At 36.2% G+C, this 25,627-nt stretch overlaps 1 protein-coding gene across 1 annotated transcript; it reads left to right on the plus strand.

Annotated features, from left to right (window-relative positions):
* The first annotated feature begins 1,902 nt into the window (after positions 1–1,902).
* On the plus strand, positions 1,903–6,810 carry LOC128245407 (uncharacterized). The gene is made up of 4 exons (XM_052963543.1): positions 1,903–2,455; positions 3,200–3,968; positions 4,173–4,329; positions 6,551–6,810. Exons 1-4 carry the CDS (start codon positions 1,949–1,951, stop codon positions 6,774–6,776), a joined length of 1,659 nt encoding a protein of 552 aa, XP_052819503.1. The 5' UTR covers positions 1,903–1,948; the 3' UTR covers positions 6,777–6,810.
* Positions 6,811–25,627: the final 18,817 nt, after the last annotated feature.

Raw genomic sequence — 25,627 nt, forward strand, 5'->3', positions numbered from 1 at the left:
TTTATTATTTTCTTTATTTGTAGATGATCTAGAGTTGTATTTACAGAATGATGTTAACTCTGGTCTGCACTTAGATGATATTATTTTAATATTGTTATTATTTGCTATCAAGTTATTGTAATGCATGGGGATTAAAGGTAAATACTGATAAAACAAAAATTATGGTTTTTCGAAAAAGAGGCGGGCTTTTGCCTAACGAACGATGGACTTATAATGGTCAGGATATACAAGTGGTTAACGATTTTAATTATTTAGGTGTTGTATTTAATTATAATGGTAATTTTAGTTTGAACCAAGAACATTTGATTGGAAAAGCCCTTAAGGCAATGAATGTTTTATTTCATAAGTGTAATGATTTTGATTTTAAACCCAAGATTATGTGTCAACTTTTTGACGCCTTTGTTGGTTCCATATTAAATTACTCAGCAGAGGTCAGGGGATTTACTAAATCTAAAGAAATAGAGAGAATTCACTTAAAATTTTGTAAAAGACTATTGAGAGTTAGAACTAATACTTGCAATGCGTGTGTTTATGGGGAATTAGGCAGATACCCTTTGTATTTGCATAGATACATTCATATATTAAAATATTGGTTCAAGATTGTTACCACTGACAATACTATTATCAAAACATTATATAACCGAGCTGTGTACTATTGCACTAAAGGTTGTCGCAATTGGGTTTATAATGTTAAAAAAATGTTAAATGATTTTGGCTTTAGCCACGTCTTTGATAATGTTCTAAATATTGATGTAGCTGTGTTTATTGAATCTTTCAAGTGTAGATTATACGATACTTTCAAACAAGATTGGTTCAGAACAGTTGAAAATAGTAGCGTATTGGATATATATAGAACAGTTAAATCATGTTTTGCATATGAAACTTACTTAGATATTTTACCAGGAAATTTAAGATTTTACTTTAGTCGATTACGTCTATCTGTTCATCCGCTTCGTATTCAAACTGGTAGATATGCCAGAAATAACATACCTAGAGCTGAAAGATATTGTCAATGCTGTAATTCTTTGGATATCGAAGATGAATTTCACTTTATATGCATCTGTTCTCATTTTGATGCTCTTAGAAGAAAATATTTAAAGAAATACTATTTTGTAAAGCCGTCAGTATTTAAATATATCCAGTTAATAAATTCAACTAACAGAACGGAACTTATAAAACTTTGTATCTTTGTTAAAGAATCTCTTAAAATAAGATCAAACTTACTAAATGTCAATACTTAATTTCATTTATAAACCATGTTCACCTTCTCATTTATTATTTATTGTCTTTTTTCTTTTTTCTTTTTTTCTACATATTTGTTTGTTATAATGTGTATTTATTATTGTTTATTATCATTGCCCATACACGTTGACAAATTGTATTATAATATGTATGTGTTGTGACGATGTACTATGTGCAAGTCAATAAACTGTCTGTCTGTCTGTCTGTCTGTCTGTCTAACTCTTGTAAGAAATGAAAAGGCTTAAATGGTCTTATTTATTGTCTTGTTTATTAGGCAAAGCTCAACTTTGCAACATTTGTTTATACTAAACAATTTCAGCTAAACACGCAAATTGTGAAAATGCAAAGAAACGGGAGCATGTTTTAGCCTGTTTTGGGTTCGAATGTGTAAATAAAAGTATACACAAGCGTCGGTGTATTCAGACATAGATTACCAATACAGCATGAACTTCGTTTTAAGTATATTTCCAGCGTCGTGTAAGTAGGTTAATTTTTGGCTATGTTTCAAGGTGTCGAAATGTTGTTATCAGTTAGACTAAATGACCTGGAAATTCGTCAGTCATTAGTAAGGCCATTCACAGTTTGATATTTACATTTAAATCAACGATAACGTCGCCGTATATCTATTTTTTCGGAACAGTAGCTGTAAATATTATTAGAATTCGTAAGTAGCAAATACCAATACCTCTGGTTGCTGGCGTCTAAAATGTGGAAATTTAAATATACCAAAACTTTGGCTTTACTGCTTCTGTTCGCAGTAGTAACACATGCTAGTGCTGCAAGTTCTGGTCAGTGCCGCACAAATGTACAAGACAACTTTTGCTGGCCAGGCCAGACATGCATGCCTACACACCAAGATGGACTGGATTTTGCCGCCTCTCTTGACGGAGACATTATCACACCCACGGACGAAAGATACCCGATCGTCACAATTATGATAAACACGCGCGTAACGATGTTTCCTTACGTCGTCGTAATGGCAGAAAGCGTTGATGACGTCATCAAAACGGTAAAATTCGCGAACAAATTCAATGTCAGGCTTACGATACGTTCCTCTGGGCACGACTACATCGGACGGTCCACGGGTGATGGCACTTTTCAGTTAAACCTCGAGAAAATGAAGGGTTTGGAAGTCAAACTAAACTCGACAAGAAACGCCGACGGGGAGTTGAAGGCTCAAAGCGGAAACTCCTGGATCCGCGTCTACACTGAGGTGAATATTTGTCTGATCAACTTCAACTACTTGAGTATTTGTAAATTTAAATTTCAACGTTTGACTTGTATGTGTATTACAGTTTAACTTTAACGTCATGAATATAATACCCTACCCAGGGTCTCCGACAGTCAATATACCAGTCAAACGTTTCACTTTACTAGACAGCGTACTTTACTATTTGCAAGCGAAGCACGGTCGCAAAGTCATTTGTTACAAAATCTTGTCTCGTCCCTCGCCATTTGCAAATGAGAAGGTAAATCTCTTGAAATTACCAAAGAAAAAATAAAACATGATATTTCGCTGTAACATGTTCGCAACTTTTGCTTATTCAATCATCGAAATAAATAAAACAAGGACGCGAGAAATTGATGCAGAACCTCGCGTTTTGTCATGAAAAGAAATCAATTTAAAAATAAAAGATGAACAGAAGTGAAAAAAATCACTCATCTTTTTCAGGAAAAAAAATGTTATTTTCAAGAATGTGTAAATTGATATTGCAAAGGATTTGAGAATGTATAAAAGAAATCTCGAGGGTTATGTTCTTACAAAGGACGAGTCACATGACAAAGATGACCCCGACAGGATTCTTATTTGTGTAATATAAAGCCACGATTTATTTGGTCGGTTTTAGTAAAACCAATCTGTCCATATATTGATGTTTTGTGGATGTATGTTTCCGTTTGTTCATTTATCAATTCCTGGTGGCTTAGTTTATACTAAATTTACAGACTTTGTTGACAGCTAAATAAGGTTAACCGAACAATAATTGGCGGTTCTGCACACACTGTATCAATGGGTGGCTACACGCTGGGTGGCGGACACTCCCCAATCGGTCGAAAGTTTGGTCTCGCTATCGACAATCTCCTTGAGGTAGAGATGGTATTGGCGAACGGGTCCCTCGTGTACGCTACAGATACAGAAACCGTGTACGTCGACCACGATACCGGAGCACGTCGCATATCTCAAAATACCGATATATTCTGGGCTCTTAGGGGCGGCGGCGGTGCAACGTTTGGGATAGTGACGGCGTTTACATACAAAATTCATAAGGACTCACGTATGGTAAAACTTGAGTGCATTTCTTTAATCAAAGACGAAAGTGGCAAAGACGTGGGTAGGGCTTTCTTAAAGTCCTTTAACGACCTTCTGTCTACAACATTAGCTCCAGAATGGGGAGGATATCAAATGTTAGAACAAGCAAAAGGTCATACTACGGGTGGTGTTGTTCTGTTATTGAATCACTTTGGCGAATGGGGATCACCTTCGTTTCACACGATCGATCCTTTCTTAAACAAATACCGAGCGCAGTGTCAGCTCACTAATAAGACGGACTTTTTGGACTACGAGAAAGACACCAAAGACGCTCTTTATACGAACAGCTACGTCTTTAACACCTTAATGCAACCTGGGGGATTCACTGACGCTTTTTATGAGTTTTTCTACGATATGTTGCTAGGCAACCATTCTGGACTTCCAATTCAGATGGGCTGTATCGGGACTCTGATAGGAGGTAAGACACTTTTCTTAAGTTCAATAAAGATGACTATACTTATAACTAATCAACGGAAGTTCAATGATACAAAGTTTATCTGATAAAGACTGTTTTAAAATATATTCCATGCATCTCATCATGGTAAATTAATATTGTAAAGAATGCATAAGGTATGCAGAATCAACACAAAACCTGGTTCCATGTATAATAAAATATTCACAGGTCACATGAACGACGTACAACCAGATGTGACTGCAATGAATCCAGGCATGCGCACAGGGGTCATGAGCTTGACCTGTTGGGGTGCTTGGGATCCGGAAAAGGCTGGGCTCAAACCAGAAGAGGATTATATTGCCCAGTTGGCCGACCGCCTATTGACGTGAGTTCAAATAGTGTAATGTAGTAAGCAAAAACAACAGGTTTAGGACAAGGTTTGAAAAACACAATTTTGAAAATTGCAAATTTGATAAAATATTTAAATTCAACATGCTTGAATTTTTCCAGTAAACATTTGATCTTGGGTTAACGGTGTGTCAACGTTGGACCCCAACATTGGATTAACGTTGGATAATGGTTGGATTTGAAAGTTTTTTTTAGATGGTTTACCCAAACGATGGATAAACGTTGGGGGTACATCCATTTCCCGACGGTAATCCACCCATTACCCGACGTTCATCCACCACTAACTGGCGTTAATCGAACCATTTTCCGTCGTTAATCAAACCATAACAAGTACTACTTTGTGTTAACCCATTCCCCCCTTTGTTTTACTAGGTATGTTCTGATGAGAGTATCTGAATTTGATCAATAAATGACATAACTAGACATAAACAATGAAATATTCTTGATTGTATCTTTATTTTTCATGGCATAGAGTCAACATAAGAAGTTTCCCTGGACAATACAATGGGCATGCTATGCACTCGAGTACAAATTTTCAAACTAATGGAGTTATTATGGTATACAACAAGTTTATACATAACTACAGCTATCACTGAACGACATGTTCAATAACACCATTGAAACAAAATTTAAACAATAAAATGACATTTCTTGCAATAATAACTGAGGCACTATAAAGGTAAATCAACACTTCAACAAATAACAACCATGATCATTTATAATCATTTATAATAAAAATATCTCACTAAATATCACATAATAACAAAATATAAGGACATTGCTCTGCACTTACTTAGCACTGCCAAAAATGAGCACAATTGCACATGATCATATATGTTTTCAAGGAAAGTGTTTGGATTCGTTACTCATACATTTTTGGAGACATGCGCGACAGGGGATTGAACACACATATATTTACTATAGAACATATGACATTGGCAAAACGCTACAAATACGGGTTTTATTGGTAGTGCTTTACTTTAAGTTTGAATCACCAGTGCACTTTGTTTACCAGCCGACAATTGATGCCAAAATGGCAGTAAGATTCGCAGTTGTCAGTGTAAATGATTTATTGAATTAGAAACATCAAAATATTCAGATAATACACGGAGGATTGAAGGGTTAAGAAAATGAATTTGAAAACTCTAAAAACGTGAGTTAAACCGGCAACTTCGTCTCTTTTTTCATTCGGAACTCCTCGGCCATTTTTATCGAAAACAACCTCGGATGTATGCCGGTACATCAGTAGAAGTAGTTCGTAAAATTTTGAATTATATCATTAATTAAATGTGGTGTTTAAGCTTGATTCCCAAGATAAAAGTCATAAAGTTTAACTGCTAAATTAAATTACTACGCGATCTACTTGCAGCGGACTTAATGGGTACCAATTTCTGACATTGTTAGCCGTCCATATAGATCCGAGGTTGTTTTTGATAGCTCCGAATGCTCTTTTTTGGGTCGTCAGTTTTTGTTCGGTATAATAAAATAGATATTGACTGCCTTGAGGGTGACAATCCATATTGTCAACCTTCGGAAAAGACTATCAGCCTCGGAATCGCCTCGGTCGACAGTATTTACTTCAGGTTGACCATATGAACCATCAAAGCAATCAATATTTACTTAATAGGATAAGTAATCAAATGCAACAAGTTTTAATAGAATAAGCTATGAAATGCGACATGTTTGAAGGGTTTAAGTTTTAAAATGCAACATGTTTGAATAAGATAAGTTGTAAATTGAAAAGTCAACATGTTTTCATAGGATAAATTATGAAATGCAACATATTTGAATGTTTGTAGGACAGGTCTGCTATATGGACATTTTATAATGTCTTATCTTTAAACATGATAATGATTCCTTGTTATAAACAAACACGCAATGATCCCTTTTATAATTTGTGACATTAATGTTATATCGTCTATGTTTTGTTTCCACGGGTCTGCATTTGGAGCAACATAAACAACCGCCTCTGTGCGAACTCCATAAGCCATATTTATTGGTTATTCAATGTAAGTCGCCGATTCGGAACAACCAGTAAAAGACAACCGAAATAACAGGAACAGTCGGAAAGGTATCTGATTATATATTAAGCCTATTGCGGTCGCAAATAAAATCACATAAGCCGAGTTACGTGATCTGTCTAAAACAACGTACTCCGTGTTCAGTGTATATATGAACAGTGTCCATTCAAATTTAAGGTACGGACAGGGGACCTACTTTAACGAACCCTCGGCGCACCTCCCGAACTGGAAGACGGACTACTGGGGTGGACACTACGACCGACTTTTGTCCATAAAGCGTCAGTGGGACCCGGACCATGTGTTCACGTGTCTCCACTGCGTGGGCTCTGACACGACCCGCCCGTTCGCACAGACGCCTCAACAGTCACCAATTTTAGGCACTGTCGTGGAAAACTGTGGCTGAGATTTGTAGTTTTATGTGATCATAATTGGATTAAATGCTGCAATACTAACTTTTCATCAATTTCCGTGCAGGGGCCCGTTTCAAGATAGATTTCAATAATAAATTGAAATTATCTTAGTCGTCATATATCGTCGTTTTGCTACATTGACCTTCGTCAGTATGAAACATGAGCACATTGTTGAGGAAAAAGAAATATGTTGGGATTTGTTACATTTATATATTTTAAGATAATTGAAGATTCCAACTAAGATCCTTAAATAAATTGGTCACCAGTTCCTTAAAAGTCGAACTTAACTTAAAAACACATCATGAAGTCGAGCGTGTAAATCCTGACTATATTATTGGATTTGTAGAACAATATACTTGTATGTGAACTTCTAAGCTGACTTAATAATTCACAGTTTCAGATCAATAAGTTGTGTAATGGTTCTTTTTTAAACCAATAATACAATGAAAACTACACGGTCAATCCCAGTAGTCAAACATTCAAATATACACCCTGTATAAAACTTGTTTGGCAATTTATGAAGAACCTGGTTGAGTATATGAAATCAAATGCAGTAACACATTCAATTAATGAAGCACTGAAATACCTGTTTACATGAATCCACTCACTAATTTATAACTGGCTAGCAATGATTTAAGGAAAATGCCAATTTGTGGTAATGGGCTTTAAATGTGAACTAAAAATTCGGAATTGTTCTAAATTATGAAACCTAGCCAATAGCGTATGCATGTGGAAATCGCTATTCCAAATGTATATTATTCCTACCGCGGAAGTTAATTCTTTAGTGCCAAAACTAAAAATGTAATACTTTGGTGTCGTCAAACCTGGATTTGAGCGGCACTAATAGAACTGGAACTACATACATGAAGCTGAATGTGCCCTTTTATACTGAACATCAATATGTTAGTTTAAAAGTAAAGCTATTGGTACGCTTAAAGTAAGAGTGAGGTTTCCAAGATTGCAACGAAGATTTAGAGATCACCTGTGTGGCCGAAAGAACATCATCGTTTGTGGAAAATATATCATAAATACATCTTACCAGGTCCATCAATGACACAGCAAATATTACATTGTTCCGAAATCAATGTGACTCCTCATTGCAGGGAGTGCTACTTATACACAAGGCTACTAACCTGTCATACCTCAAATGTATGCTTTTCGAATAGCAGTAGATGTAAATTCACAATGGAAAGAGATAATTTTGTTGACAATTTGAGTGCGAATGGAACCTTATTTTTTCATCGATTTTGCAAGTCGTTTAAATGGGTGCCTATACATTACATTTGCCACGTTTAGTCTCAATATGTGAGAGAGAATATGTTAGTATTTTGGAAATAAATCCTAAAGGTCGAAACGTCACTGAGGAATAATTACAGTGATATTCTGAAGTATGTCTTGCTATATTTAACTTCATTAACTATATTCCAAATGACAAAACAATTTAAACATATTTAGTGTTTTGAGAATAAGATTGCAAAAAAAACAACAACTGTTTCTCTGACAAAGAGACGTTGAGAGGCTCTGATACCGAAATTAATAAAAATAGAACACGCTTATTTAAGGGAGCAAAGGAATCACACTCACTAAAAAAGAATAGGAAATGTCTCAATTTCCGAACAACAGTATTAAAAATCAATAAAACTTCAAAACTCTATTACAGGCAATACTGTAAACCTGTAGGAAAAAGGCAGTATATAAAACATCATGAATAAGCATGTAATAGACGTCCCTGTGTGACGGGTCAAAGCAAATAACTGAAAATATTTGAAAAGGCCTTATGAGAACTTACTTGAAGAAACACTTTTGTTAGTGACCTTAACCTTACATTCATCATAATGCAATAAAGAGAATTAAAACATTTTCGTAGGAAAGAAAACTGGTAAATCAAAATCAGGATTTGTTTCATAATTAAAAAAGCAACAAAAACGAGTAAAGAACTCTGATAAAATGGAGAAACACTATCCCGTTTATGATACAAATTATTATATTGAAGAGGAGATAGTTATTATTAATAAACAGTTGTAAATGTCCTGAAATAATCGCTTGTAATGTCAACCTAATATAAGGTAACTGTAAACACCATGTTAAAAGTGTAAATGTAAAGTATCACGTGACTCAACCACTGAATACCATTTAAAGGGTTCATCTGCTCTTTGACGCTTTTTTTTCTTCAAAGAAACAGACCATCATACTTTTTTATAAATGACACTTGACTCACTTACCTTTTGATACAATTCAACACCTTTAAAGAAAATAACCATTGACATGTTATCTATAACATCACCAGTAGTGTCATCTGTATATGCGGTCATTTTAACCTCATCATTATCACAAGGAACTACAATACCACAAATATGTGGGTTATTTTGATCATTACGAATAAAAGGTTCAAGGACAAAGACATAAATCAACGGAGACAAACTGCAGCCCTGTCGGACAGATTGTGTCCATGAAAGGGATCAGAAATGAAATTGTTAACTTAAACCGACGACCTGGGGACAGACTACAAACACGAATCATATTAATAAAACTTGGAGAAAAACCAAAAGTATAAAAACCTACTAAAATAAGAACCAATTTACCCAATCGAAAGCTTTCTCATGGTCAAAGTTTATAAAAGCAGCAGTCAAATCTATCTGATTACAATAATCAACAATATTTCTCAATATATAAAATAACCATAATCATTTTTTTTTAATTATCACCAAGTTTATCAAGAACAGTATCAAACACAAAATTATTAAAATCACCAATAATTTAATAATATTATTGAAAAAAAGCATAGCTCTTTTTGATAAGAAGTTAGCTATAAAATCCGCCAGTTTACTGTATACGATATAACTTGACCACATTGGACGTTCCTAACCAGTTGGACATGTCCATTTTAACGTTAAGATACATAATAAAACGCTGTTTGCATCATTCTTAATATTTTTCAACCCTCTAACTTTCAATTCACCAATATTGTGTGTTATTACCTGTCATTTTCATCGATAAATTTACTCCCTACAATAGTTTAATACCCTATATTAAAAGTTAATAAATTAGTGCACTAGCGGATCCATATATGGTGTATTATAGCATTTCTAAAGTATTTGCATAAAACTTCAGCGTTATGGTGATGCGGTTCGTATATGATAACATTTCTAAAGCGTTTGAAAGCAGCATCAACGTTTAATACATAGAAGATACAAGAATCTTTACTTAAAGTCGGCTATATTTTTAGTTCTTCCAACATAAATAACAAACATAAATAAAATTTAAACGTATGACAATGAATTGGTGACCTAGAAATAAAAGCATATATAGCTTAAATTAAGTTACACATTGAAAAAAGTATTTACAAAAGCCGTTTATATTTATGCAGACAATAGCAAAAAGTAAGATTGATTAGAGCAGTGCAATTAAGTTGTCAACTAGTTTTCCCAGCTGTGCAGCCAGTCCACACGCTAACGGTTAGATCTTTGAATAATATAAATTAAAGACAAATGATACGTTAACAATTGAAGTCTATGAAGAAGAATTCATAAGTTGAGGTGTAATCACTAAAAACAAGTTTAACGCTCTGTATTGAATATTTTCTATTTTGTCTGTGTTGGTCTTGCTGCAAGAATGCCAAAAGAACAACTACAAGACAATAGTTGAACTCGGATCTGATAAAAGCTTTAAAGATAACAAGCTTTGTAATGATTGTCAAAATGTTGCTAAGTCTTTGAATGATATTCAATTGCTTAGCTGCTTGTTTGCATATTTTAGAAATATTAAGTAAACTATCTACCTCAACGCCTAAAAGTGTTACTTGCACTTAATAAACGTGATATTTAATAGCTTCAAACAGACTTGGAACCAAATAAAATTGCTTGAAGTTTGTTGTGGTTAGCCGGCATTTGATTGGAAGTAAACTAGTTTATCAAAATGTTACTTTTTTCCCTTACAGTAGTCTTAACAACATCAGGGGTCTTAATAAAACTAAAATTACACTAAACTAAACAAAGCTGAATAAGAAGAAATTGAGAATTATGGGGTTGTTTACTGAGTATCTTTTAACCTTTGTTTTAAGTACCTCATAGGAATACTTCATAAATATTTTCTAGCAAGCTCAAGTAAAAAAAAACAATATTTTTTTTTAACAACTACACATTACTATACCATGCTGTAATCCACATTTTCATAATGCTGCTCACAGCTTTGCTGTATAAATTGTATTATTATATTATTGAAAGTACTGAACATTGTACAGTGGTATGTCGAAGCCAAACTGTGCGCGTGTGTACTGACCGTATTCAGCCGGGAATATTAGTTGATGAATTAATTGTATACAATGCTCAAATCCATATAACAATTGTAATTGTCTGCATAAATATGATTAAAACGCGTAAATACTTGTTTCAATATGTAACCTATTTAAATGTATGTGCTTTTATTTCTTGGTCACTAGTTCATTGCCATGTTTTACTATATAATCACGGAAGGTTTGTTATTTTTGTAGGAAAATAGCTCAATGAGCTAATGTTTCTTGTTTAATATTAAAGAAAACCTGGACAACAAAAGTGCACCCGGTGTGGGGCTCTAACCCTCAACCGCCGGATCACTACACCGCGTGTTTACCAACTGAGCCAACCGGGCGGCTGGTTCTTACCCCCACACACTAAATTATCAAAGACCCGACTTTAAATATTTAAAGATTCATGTATCTTGTAGTTATCTAAAGAACTAGGGTCTGACGTATAGACAAGCCGACGGACGGACAAAGCGGCGACTATATTCTGTCAGGGAGCATTTAAGTTCTAATTACAAATAGAATAATTCACATTCCATTGGTGGCTTATAGTAAGGGAAATTACTGCTGCATGCAATTCTCGTAAACTTTTCAAAACTGTTGTGTGCTTCGAACGAAAATGGTAAAAAGTAGAACCGCGCATTCCTTCATGTATATAAAAGTTATTTAAGTAATATTTATATCATGTTTTGTAATAGAAAAATAATTATTTGGAATAGTTCTGATACATAACATCTCAACACATTCATCTGACTTACGAAGCGTTTATCAAATACCAGATTTCCATTCTCCGAGTTACGTCCCCTGGTCTTAAATTGGCCATGACGTTCAACAGTGCAAGCCTTGCAGCCAAAATTTCGAAGAAATTCACATAGGGCATGTACGTTCTTCACAAAGAAGCGTTTAACGGTTTGTAACGTGTTCATCAATGACACAGAAACAAAATTGAATGAATATTACGTTGAGTAAAGAACTAATCTTTGTTTCCATAAACCAACTCCGCAAACTTACATCTCAATTATAATTTATAGGGGTCACGAGTAAGAAGGCATAACTTTTATTTTTATTTTTATTATTTTGGAGAATATACCAAACTTTATCAGGGTATATGATTATTTAAATTGTAGAAAATTTGAAAAAAAAATGGTCAAATTTTAACATGGCAGACTAGTCTAAAATAATAGACGTGTTAAACGGGATTCTTCCAATCCCTAACGTCTAAAAACAGGGGTTTCAATAAGACCCAAAATCAGGAATTTTTTTAAAATTCCATGTCTGATTTTCAGGAATTTTTAGGAATTTTCATAGAATTTGTAGATAAAGTAGCGCATTTGATGCACAACTCAAAATGTTTATTTTTATGTTTATTGTTTATATTCAACCATAACAAGAGTCTTGCGTAGGGGCGCATGGGGAAGGGAGGGGTCCACCCCTGTCACAAGGGGGGTTGTGGGGTATTCTTGTAGAATGTTTTCTTTTCATACTCAATTTAAATCATGTTCATGATTTTCAGACTTGTACAAAATGTTGTTGATTTTTCACAAAATTTAGAAGGGTGTGTTTAAATATCAAAATTAAAATTTGTCTTTTTATCTGTGGTTATATGACTGTACTTGTCTGGAGTCTTCTTTAGTGCAATGTCACATTTTTCTCCTAAATTCATGTTAAGTAAAAAAAAAACCCAGACAGTTAAGCACTTGAAACAATTATACTGGCCTAAATACACAAAAAAATATGTAGGGGATGAATATTAGTTGGTACGATCGGGATTGGGTACAAATTTTACATTCAGCCTGGCTGTTATTCAATTGTCTTTGGTAAAGTTATGCTTAATATGTTGATGTTTTAGAATAAAATGACAATAAAAATCACTTCCCTTGCTTAAAGAAACACTTATACAGCATAGAACATTAATTCCGACAAAATGGCGGTTTCGGCGAATTTTGACATGATCGTAGACGTGATAGATAAACGCGACATAGGCATCAAAATATTTTTTTGGGGTAACAAAGAAATGTTTATCATGAACATTTAGTGATAAATTGATGTATTTGATTGTGTTAGCGCCAGCTTTCCTATGTCAACAAATCGGCAGTGACCGTCTGGTTCAAGTCAACAATATTTAAAATAGCGAGTCTCGTCTGTACAATACAATTATCAATTTTTTTGCAAGGTTTAATAGTGTTTGACAACATTTTTCAACATCCCTTCGCATTCTCTATAGCATTTTACGAACTTTCATCTTTGAATGAAAGAGTTCTCATTGTATATTCTGATTGGCTGACATTCAATAGCTCCGCCTCCTGGCGATGTTTCACTAATTGGCTCTTCCTAATTATCGGATGAGAAGATGGCCGTTGATGAATACACAGGTCGTCTGCGCATTACAAACAATAAGCTGTCATAAATTATGACACGTACAAGGCATATGGGAAGATGAAAGGGCAGTACGGCATATTTTAAGCAGTCAATGGTGCACAGCATAATTATGAAAACGTCTGGTCTCATTAAAAGAGGCGTACAAGGCTATTAAAAGGAATTTTCAAAACACCCGGGGTCAAATTCTGGGACGTTTTTGGCGATTTTCCGGACGTATAATACGCCTACGTCCGCTTATTGAAACCCCTGTTTCTCCAAAAACCGGGTGGGTTTGAAAAATATTGAAATTGTATTAAGTGAAGAAGTTTATGTTTGAAATGGATAATAAAGGTTTATATTCATATTTTACCATGTAATTATTCGTTGGATATTTATTTTTTTGTGTACGGAACTAATATAAAATAACATTATCTGGTAATATTTCTTGTTTTTATGATATATAATAGACGCAATATATATGCTTTAACCCGGAATCCTGATCGGAATAACTACCCACTTTTGGTACAAAACAATTTGTACGTGAAGGATTTGCCATATCAAAATCGTAAAAAAATCCGTCAACATACAATTATTTGGACTACATGACAGACCAGTCAAATATGCACATTTTTTAGGAATTTATGAAAAAATCCACACTACGGCCAAAAAAAGTCGGAAGGAAAATTAGGGTCGCTGGATAAATGGAAGAAAATTAATATTTTTTAAACCTATATCTTTTTCGTTGATTCATTTTCTTCCGGCAAGTCTTGAAGTCCTATACTTTTTTATTGTAAATTTGAGTGAAATATAAAAGTACAATACACTAGCACTCAATGTTAGTGAAGTAGGATTCAATAATGACATTTGTGAAAAGGCTTCGCTGTTGTATACCGTTAAGTGGTCTGTTCTTGTGTAACGGTAAATCTACATGCTGTTCTGATGATATTCTGAACAACAACCAGGTCACTGTTTTACAGTCAACCCAGTTAACTAAAAAAGTGTCCTGATATGCATACTTTGAATATAAAGGAGAAACTGCTTCGCACTCTTGTTGTTACTACATGTAAGTATTTTGTTCCAATCAAATAACATACTTCTTGTTCAAGTACAATAAAATACATACAGTACAATGACAAGGACAAGCAATACAAAAAATAGAAGCGCCTCTTTTTTCTTCACTTTCAATGTCTTGGAAAGAGAAACTAAGAAGTCAGATTCAACGAGCAAATACATTTGTTGTTGTCTGACCTTATTAAAACGTGAATTTTTTTTATCCCTTTAAAAATCCAATGAATTCTTTGTTATTTATATTAAAAATGAAAATGCAGCCGGCTTCTCCCAATAATTGTTTGTTTTCGAAAATGATTTCACTGCCCCAAATAAAAGGGTAAGTAGGTACTAAGGGTTTCTGTTTTCAATTTTAGGTATATTTGTGTCTGAATATTATTGTCTCATTTATAAACATTATCTAGTAACAATGGATAGTGACTCTACATATTGTAATATCTCATATCATAGGCGGTGACAAGACAAGAACTGCAGCCCTGTCCATTTTGAGGTTGTAGTTTCTATAATCCTGATAATAGCCACAAACTTTCCGATCTTGTCTGCAGCAGTAACAGTTCCATGGCTTTTTTTTGTATATATACCATAATTATTTCTTCCATTAGTTTGAGTCAATGAATTAAGGTAGATAACTCTTATAGTGCTAAAGACTTTAACATTCATTAGTTTCTTTTCATGTTCTTATAATTGAATAAAAAATATGTCTTTGTTTGGAATGAAACACTGGGGGCGGGGGCGGGGGGGAGTACCCAGCACCATCCCCCATTAAATCATCCAAGTTTACTATCCATGTCTATTTTGAAGAAAAAACCTAATACAATATTACTTATTTGTAAATTTGTACATTATTTTCTCTTACTTATGACCCTTGTATTAAAAGTTAAATTGTTCGGAAAATTATTTATTAAATAACATACTGTCTTGCAATCTAAAATGTTGCTGTCTGTAAATTTTCAAAGTTTTAATTTTTATTTTGGTTGGTGTTTTGAAGTATGTACATTCAAAAGGTGAAATAATCATCAACTTAACCATCCAGAGAAGAAATGCTGGAATTTTAAGCAGAGAAGCAATGCAAACATTTTACAGTAAATCTTTTGTTGTCTTTGTTGTAATTGAAAAGTTTTAATAAGTGTAATTTTACTGAAATTGGCTAGCACCTGCAACAATATACTTAATAGCAATTTGGTTCCTTCAGTTCAAGCAGCCAGCCAGGTATTGTGGATGGGAGTGGTGTTTTGGTAGGGGTGTCTGCCTGTCACGTCATGTTTTGGTAGAGGTGTCGACCAGTCACGTCAAAGATGTAGGGTTCAAGCAGCCAGCCAGGTATTGAGGATGGGAGTGGTGTTTTGGTAGGGGTGTCTACCTGTCACCTCAAAGGTTGAGGATTCAGGCCACACCTGGCGCACACTCTCTCTTGGTCATAAAGAACTTCAGAACTTGTTTCCCCCTAGGAAATCAGAGTTCATGATATGGGTATTTGGGTAAATAATCAATAAAAGTCACATAAAACGCAATTAAATGTATTTTTCAAGCAAGCATAACACACTCAAATTGAGGATTTATGAAGCGGTTGGTCAGAATTTATTTTTTTAAAAGAGTTCTACCAAATAATCAATGTGCTTGATCATAATTATTCAAAATAAGTGTATATTTATATAAATCATCTAAACTTTATGACCATCGATGTAATTAATCATGTACAGAGTTCTAATCACCGAGTAAGAAAAATACTTACCCATTTCAAAAGCCCAAATACCCATGTAACCCATTTCAAAAGCCCAAATACCCAATTACATGAAAAATGAGTGGGTTATACCCAATTCAATGAAAAACCTTATCTGGAGCTCGGCCTATATGGAGTCATACATGTCACATTTCACTGACATATATATGTCTTCACAATTGAGCTTAAAGAAAATGATTTAGTTGGAGAAAACCTATTCATCAGGTATTAATACTGTACTCTTACATGAACTATTATCTAGTGAACATTCCTGGAAATGCAGCAGCACAAGGAGAGGTATTATGGAGTGACAGGCATAACAGGTGTGATTACCAACACGATGAATCTCCACAGTCGGGCTGTCCGTCTCCCGCCGTCTCGCTTCACTCGGCATCTCGCTGTCTCAGGTAAGATCTTGTAATTGTGGTGTGTAATTTTGCAGCCAGTGTCTCCATCACTGTGTCTAGTACTGATATCAGAACACTTTTATACCTATAAAAGAGTCTCAGAGATGACAGTAAAGGGGTTTTTAGATTGAAAAACAGCAAATTTGAGGAAAGGTTTTCCTGGCCGGAAATGCATGTCTATTGGAAATGGTGGTAAAGCAATTGCAACATGCAGGAAATGCCTACAAGGCCTTTTATTTTTTATTGTTTGTTCAAGGAACTGCCATGATTGAATAAAAAATTATGTTAGTAGGAGAAGGAAATAAAATAAAAAATAAAATTTCAAAATCTTGTTTTATTTCTTGGTAGGAAATAAAACATTAGTTAATAAGCTACTTATTAAAAATTTAATACTGTAAACACCAAACAGGGTTGAATCTTACCACCAGTGCTATGTTTAACAATAGTTTTCTTCTAATCACTGAACAGTTGCTGCCAGAAAGGTGTTCGCATCATTAAATCCTAACAGCAGTTTGATATTGATCACTATTATTAAAGAGACTACTGGTATACACCAGATTGGCACCAAAAAAAGTTTTCTCTGTAACGAATCTCAGGACAATTATTCAATAAAATGTTTTACTCTTTGATATCATAATTGTAAAAATAATACCAAAATGTAAAAAAAAATCGAGCCGGAGAACTGGTTTGAACCAGTGTCGCCAAAAATCCAGTCCAGTGTTGTATCCATTGCTACGAAGGTTTACCCAAAACATGTGGAATATTTAAGATATAAACCTATTTACTTCGTAATATCATGTGATAACATCGACTAGCCAGTCAAGCATAAGAATGAATTCTACAAGGTATATACCTAGTAATCTTTTTTAATGGAAAAATATGACAAAACTACGCAAAATAAATTAATTGTAAATTAAGTGGTACTTAAAAAGATGGTATGACCAAGCAAATTTTTTTTAACAACTTATGTCCGAAGAGCAAATTTTTTTTTCTTCTTTTAATCAATATAATGAAGAAAGACTGTACAATATAATTGCCCTTAACCAATTTGACCATAATTTTGAACTTATTTTTTGGAGAATTGGAGAATGAAAATGTTCAAATATGTACTATTTACTCATCTGGTTTGAGTAAGCACAGAAATGGCTTAATCAAATTTCTAATATTATTTGTTTTATTACAATTTTTTTTAAGTATGATGATCATTCATAATAGAAAATAATCCTGCTTTAAGGAAAAGGCTTGAAACAACTTATCAACCTGAATTGCTTTAATATCATTTAAAACTGTATTTATACATTAATTATGATTGCTTTTGGATATTAAAAAAGGGAGTTTATCATGTTTTACACAAGCAGCATTAGAATTATTAGGAGTCGATAAACATTTCTGGATTTAATTTTGTTTTGAATATCACTGTAAATGCAATGGCTTTGCTTTCCAAAATGAACAGTACCAGGGTAATAATGTTCAGATACTATTTTTTTATTTTATTTTTTGGTCAGGATATTTCATTTATTGACCAATATATAAAAATGATAATACAATGAACATCATAAAATTATACACTATACATGTGAAACATACAATAATATCAATCAAAATACTATTACTACAGTAAAACTGTGATCGCTCGAGGTCGCCAGGGGCCGAGCCAAATCCTCGAGGGAACCGATGTTTCGAACGACCCGATTATCAATTTTCCAGTTTGATATGAAATATCTTTCAGTGCATTTTAAGTTTGAAGTCGTCAAACAGACTGTTTACTATAAGACACCGATTATGTGCTAATATGTTCGAAGGTTGTCGTAAACTAAATGTAAAATGCAAAAGAAAAAAAACAATAAATGAATATATAGAAATGTTTATTTAAACATAGAAGCACATTTTCGTAACAAGCAATATTTGAATGACAGTAAATATTGTGGTATTAGTCAGATTTAAGTTTCGCAAAATCAAAGATTGTTAATTGGCGCATCTTGTCGGTTTCGCGAAACTGTTCAATCCTAAGGTGACGCAAAGTAATAAGAGGGAATTCCTTTCAGAGATTCCGATGTTGGATCGATATGGTAGTGTTTTATTCATATTTTTATTACTCATTTAATTCACAATCACATCACAATTAACTTCTCGTCATTAACTTCTCATAATTATCATCTCAAATGCCCATATCAACTAATATCAGTCATGCGTTAACAGTGAAAAACGGTTTTTCACACCTTATCAAATTGCCTTTCAACTGTCATTGCAATTTTTACAACTTGCGAAAATTTTAATACCTAGTAATCAATTGTTTATTCTGGAACACGCGTTCGGGAAAAAGTGTGAAATTATGTCCTTGAGGGAGCCATAAGGTTTTGTGCACGATTTGTGTACTTGGGACCAAGGATATTGCTCGACTGCTCGACATAATTAGGTTTCGATGCAGCGTGGGTATATTTTATATGAAAATAGAAGAAAAAAGTTAGGGACCAAGCTCCGACCTCGAGGGAACGCCTGTTCTCGAACGACCGCTTGTTTGAGGGAACGCAGTTTCACTGTATTAAGGTCAGGGAGTTGTCTTTTCCAGGATTATGTTGTTCAAGAAAACAGATATCAAAGTAGGTTTAATTATTTTTTACATGTCCGAATCAGTGTTTCTTTCTATACTGATCGCTATTTGACTTTGTAAGTATTTGGTCAAAAATGACTTTCAAACAAAATTTCAGACGAAACAATGAAACTTAATCCTGTGATGTGAAGAATGTCTTCTACATAATCAACGTCATCAAGTCAAATTCCAGACATGCGTATCATGACTTGAATCAGGTAATAGCCTTTTGCACAAAAAATCTCTAAAACAGTAAAAGCTTGGCCAAGCGGCGGCTTTGTCTTTAACATTATGACAAACATTTCACAGTCAAATGAAAGGCATTTGTTGAGAGAAATGTTGCTTTTTTAAATATTTTTTCAAATTCGGAATCCGCCAATTTGTTTGAAATTACTGACATCAATGCAAAACCAGTTGTTATATAAAATTCCACACGTGACATCAGACTACTAAACTGCATTGGAAAATCATATTTGATTCAAAAAATGGAATCCTCCAAAAAAACTGGTTTGGGATCAATATAAGGTGCGGTAGAATTCAGAGTGAGGTGAGAATAGTGTAGTGGTAAAGTGACCGCCCCTCACCCGAGCGGTTTTGGTTTGATCCCCACCAGAGTTTCTTTCTCATGGCCTCTCAGAAAGGACACAGTATTGCTTTCTTCCCATGAAAGGACTCGAAAGTGATTCTATAAGCTCAGTTTTGTCACAATCAAGCCAAAATAAATGAGTATATACTAATTACTCGGCAAAGTTCAATTCTTTGAGAATCGCCATAAATAACTCAAAAGATATATCCTCTTTACACTAAAATATTTGTTTGTTTATTAGTTAGGCAGACAAATCCTTTTTTTCCTATTAGGATTGTCCATCTTTGAAGGCATAATGACTTGAATTATAATGTTTGAAATTGTGATAAATTGCTATAACACCAGAGTTATTTCCCTTTTACATTCAAACACAGTTGGGCTACTTTACTATTAAAGATAATCAGAGTTCTCATTTTGCTACATATTATAAAGTTTTGCTCCTTTGACATTTTATTAGAGTTCAATTATGCTATTTTTGTAGGACGTTATTCTGTGTGCTGTAGGATGAAGGACAGACTCAAACTCCCCAAGCCGGCATAGGTAAATCTTCTATATGCTAATATTACACCTTACATAAATGTGTCCCTTCTTTGTATATCTAAAATGTGAAATGGTCTGTAAATCACTGTATTTAAATGAGAATCCAGTTTTATGATGTCAGTGGTCCATATAATATTTTTGGTCAGTCCAGACCTCATAAAAAACAGTGTGGCTTGGAATTTTGACAACAGCTAAAAAAACACACCAGAAACCACTTCAGACATTATGGCATGATATAGACCAGCCAGTCAGCCCCAGAACATGAATGGACCTCGGCTCACTATTTAAAAATATTGATATACCAGGTAATTTTCACTAATAAACTTTTTTATACATATTTATGAGCTTCATAAATATAGTTTCATTTTAGTAAGTCCACCATTCCTCTGTTGACCTGACAACATCGACAGCAATAGTGAGTCCACCATTCCACTGCTGACCTGCCAACATAGACAAAACTAGTGAGTCCACCATTCCACTGTTGACCTGCCAACATAGACAACAATAGTGAGTCCACCATTCCACTGTTGACCTGTCAACATAGACAACAATAGTGTGTCCACCATTCCACTGTTGACCTGCCAACATAGACAACAATAGTGAGTCCACCATTCCACTGTTGACCTGCCAACATAGACAACAATAGTGAGTCCACCATTCCACTGTTGACCTGCAGACATAGACAACAATAGTGAGTCCACCATTCCACTGTTGACCTGCCAACATAGACAACACTAGTGTGTCCACCATTCCACTGTTGACCTGCAGACATAGACAACAATAGTGAGTCCACCATTCCACTGTTGACCTGCCAACATAGACAACAATAGTGAGTCCACCATTCCACTGTTGACCTGCCAACATAGACAACACTAGTGTGTCCACCATTCCACTGTTGACCTGCCAACATAGACAACAATAGTGAGTCCACCATTCCACTGTTGACCTGCCAACATAGACAACAATAGTGTGTCCAACATTCCACTGTTGACCTGCAGACATTGACAACAATAGTGAGTCCACCATTCCACTGTTGACCTGCAGACATAGACAACAATAGTGTGTCCACCATTCCACTGTTGACCTGCCAACATTGACAACAATAGTGAGTCCACCATTCCACTGTTGACCTGCTGACATTGACAACAATAGTGAGTCCACCATTCCACTGTTGACCTGCAGACATTGACAACAATAGTGAGTCCACCATTCCACTGTTGACCTGCTGACATTGACAACAATAGTGAGTCCACCATTCCACTGTTGACCTGCTGACATTGACAACAATAGTGAGTCCACCATTCCACTGTTGACCTGCTGACATTGACAACAATAGTGAGTCCACCATTCCACTGTTGACCTGCAGACATAGACAACAATAGTGAGTCCACCATTCCACTGTTGACCTGCTGACATAGACAACAATAGTGAGTCCACCATTCCCTTGTTGACCTGCTGACATTGACAACAATAGTGAGTCCACCATTCCACTGTTGACCTGCTGACATTGACAACAATAGTGAGTCCACCATTCCACTGTTGACCTGCTGACATTGACAACAATAGTGAGTCCACCATTCCACTGTTGACCTGCAGACATAGACAACAATAGTGAGTCCAACATTCCAAAGTTGACCTGCAGACATAGACAACAATAGTGATTCCACCATTCCACTGTTGACCTGCCAACATTGACAACAATAGTGTGTCCACCATTCCACTGTTGACCTGCCAACATAGACAACACTAGTGTGTCCACCATTCCACTGTTGACCTGCCAACATAGACAACAATAGTGAGTCGACCATTCCACTGTTGACCTGCAGACATAGACAACAATAGTGGGTCCACCATTCCACTGTTGACCTGCTGACATTGACAACAATAGTGAGTCTACCTTTCAACTGTTGACCTGCCAACATTGACAACAATAGTGAGTCCACCATTCCACTGTTGACCTGCTGACATTGACAACAATAGTGAGTCCACCATTCCACTATGGACCTGCAGACATAGACAACAATAGTGAGTCCACCATTCCACTGTTGACCTGCTGACATAGACAACAATAGTGAGTCCACCATTCCCTTGTTGACCTGCTGACATTGACAACAATAGTGAGTCCACCATTCCACTGTTGACCTGCTGTCATTTAGAACAATAGTGGATCCACCATTCCACTGTTGACCTGCTGACATTGACAACATTAGTGAGTCCTCCATTCCACTGTTGACCTGCAGACATAGACAACAATAGTGAGTCCAACATTCCAATGTTGACCTGCAGACAACAATAGTGATTCCACCATTCCACTGTTGACCTGCCAACATTGACAACAATAGTGAGTCCACCATTCCACTGTTGACCTGCAGACATTGACAACAATAGTGAGTCCACCATTCCACTGTTGACCTGCCAACATAGACAACAATAGTGAGTCCACCATTCCACTGTTGACCTGCAGACATAGACAACAATAGTGAGTCCACCATTCCACTGTTGACCTGCAGACATAGACAACAATAGTGAGTCCACCATTCCACTGTTGACCCGCAGACATGGACAACAATAGTGAGTCCACCATTCCACTGTTGACTTGCCCACATGGACAACAATAGTGAGTCCACCATTCTACTGTTGACCCGCAGACATGGACAATAATAGTGAGTCCACCATTCCACTGTTGACCTGCTGACATTGACAACAATAGTGAGTCCACCATTCCACTGTTGACCTGCAGACATTGACAACAATAGTGAGTCCACCATTCCACTGTTGACCTGCAGACATTGACAACAATAGTGAGTCCACCATTCCACTGTTGACCTGCAGACATAGACAACAATAGTGAGTCCACCATTCCACTGTTGACCTGCTGACATTGACAACAATAGTGGGTCCACTATTGCAGTGTTGACCTGCTGACATTGACAACAATAGTGAGTCCACCATTCCACTGTTGACCTGCAGACATAGACAACAATAGTGAGTCCACCATTCCACTGTTGACCTGCTGACATTGACAACAATAGTGAGTCCACTATTCCAGTGTTGACCTGCTGACATTGACAACAATAGTGAGTCCACCATTCCACTGTTGACCCGCAGATATAGACAACAATAGTGAGTCCACCATTCCACTGTTGACCTGCTGACATAGACAACAATAGTGAGTCCACCATTCCCTTGTTGACCTTCTGACATTGACAACAATAGTGGGTCCACTATTGCAGTGTTGACCTGCTGACATTGACAACAATAGTGAGTCCACCAATCCACTGTTGACCCACAGACATAGACAACAATAGTGAGTCCACCATTCCACTGTTGACCTGCTGACATTTACAACAATAGTGGATCCACCATTCCACTGTTGACCTGCTGACATTGACAACAATAGTGAGTCCACTATTCCAGTGTTGACCTGCTGACATTGACAACAATAGTGAGTCCACCATTCCACTGTTGACCCGCAGATATAGACAACAATAGTGAGTCCACCATTCCACTGTTGACCTGCCAACATTGACAACAATAGTGAGTCCACCATTCCACTGTTGACCTGCCAACATTGACAACAATAGTGTGTCCACCATTCCACTGTTGACCTGCCAACATAGACAACAATAGTGAGTCCACCATTCCCTTGCTGACATTGACAACAATAGTGTGTCCACCATTCCACTGTTGACCTGCTGATATTCACATCAATAGTGAGTCCACCATTCCACTGTTGACCTGCTGACATTGACAACAATAGTGAGTCCATCATTCCAGTGTTGACCTGCCGACATTGACAACAATAGTGAGTCCACCATTCCACTGTTGACCTGCTGCCATTGACAACAATAGTGAGTCCACCATTCCACTGTTGACCTGCAGACATAGACAACAATAGTGAGTCCACCATTCCACTGTTGACCTGCTGACATAGACAACAATAGTGAGTCCACCATTCCCTTGTTGACCTGCTGACATTGACAACAATAGTGAGTCCACCATTCCACTGTTGACCTGCTGACATTGACAACAATAGTGGATCCACCATTCCACTGTTGACCTGCTGACATAGACAACAATAGTGTGTCTAACATTCCACTGTTGACCTGCTGACATTGACAACAATAGTGAGTCCACCATTCCACTGTTGACCTGCAGACATAGACAACAATAGTGAGTCCAACATTCCAATGTTGACCTGCTGACATAGACAACAACAGTGAGTCCACCATTCCACTGTTGACCTGCCAACATTGACAACAATAGTGTGTCCACCATTCCACTGTTGACCTGCAGACATAGACAACAATAGTGAGTCCACCATTCCACTGTTGACCTGCAGACATAGACAACAATAGTGAGTCCACCATTCCACTGTTGACCTGCCAACATTGACAACAATAGTGTGTCCACCATTCCACTGTTGACCTGCAGACATTGACAACAATAGTGAGTCCACCATTCCACTGTTGACCTGCAGACATAGACAACAATAGTGAGTCCACCATTCCACTGTTGACCTGCAGACATAGACAACAATAGTGAGTCCACCATTCCACTGTTGACCTGCAGACATTGACAACAATAGTGAGTCCACCATTCCACTGTTGACCTGCCAACAAAGACAACAATAGTGAGTCCACCATTCCACTGTTGACCTGCAGACATAGACAACAATAGTGAGTCCACCATTCCACTGTTGACCTGCTGACATTGACAACAATAGTGAGTCCACCATTCCACTGTTGACCTGCAGACATAGACAACAATAGTGAGTCCACCATTCCACTGTTGACCTGCAGACATTGACAACAAGAGTAAGTGCACCATTCCACTGTTGACCTGCCAACATTGACAACAATAGTGAGTCCACCATTCCACTGTTGACCTGCTGACATTGACAACAATAGTGAGTCCACCATTCCACTGTTGACCTGCAGACATAGACAACAACAGTGAGTCCACCATTCCACTGTTGACCTGCCAACATTGACAACAATAGTGAATCCACCATTCCACTGTTGACCTGCTGCCATTGACAACAATAGTGAGTCCACCATTCCACTGTTGCCTGCAGAGATAGACAACAATAGTGAGTCCACCATTCCCTTGTTGACCTGCTGACATTGACAACAATAGTGAGTCCACCATTCCACTGTTGACCTGCTGACATTTAGAACAATAGTGGATCCACCATTCCACTGTTGACCTGCTGACATTGACAACAATAGTGAGTCCTCAATTCCACTGTTGACCTGCAGACATAGACAACAATAGTGAGTCCAACATTCCAATG

The sequence above is a fragment of the Mya arenaria genome, chromosome 9 (assembly GCF_026914265.1).
Source record: "Mya arenaria isolate MELC-2E11 chromosome 9, ASM2691426v1".
Taxonomy (NCBI): domain Eukaryota; kingdom Metazoa; phylum Mollusca; class Bivalvia; order Myida; family Myidae; genus Mya; species Mya arenaria.

Bases quoted from the DNA above. Each gene is read 5' to 3' on its own strand.
- LOC128245407 (XM_052963543.1), top strand. From the start codon at position 1,949: ATGTGGAAATTTAAATATACCAAAACTTTGGCTTTACTGCTTCTGTTC. The intron at 2,456-3,199 runs GTGAATATTTGT...CTTTGTTGACAG, and splicing joins GGATCCGCGTCTACACTGAG to CTAAATAAGGTTAACCGAAC. The intron at 3,969-4,172 runs GTAAGACACTTT...AAATATTCACAG, and splicing joins TATCGGGACTCTGATAGGAG to GTCACATGAACGACGTACAA.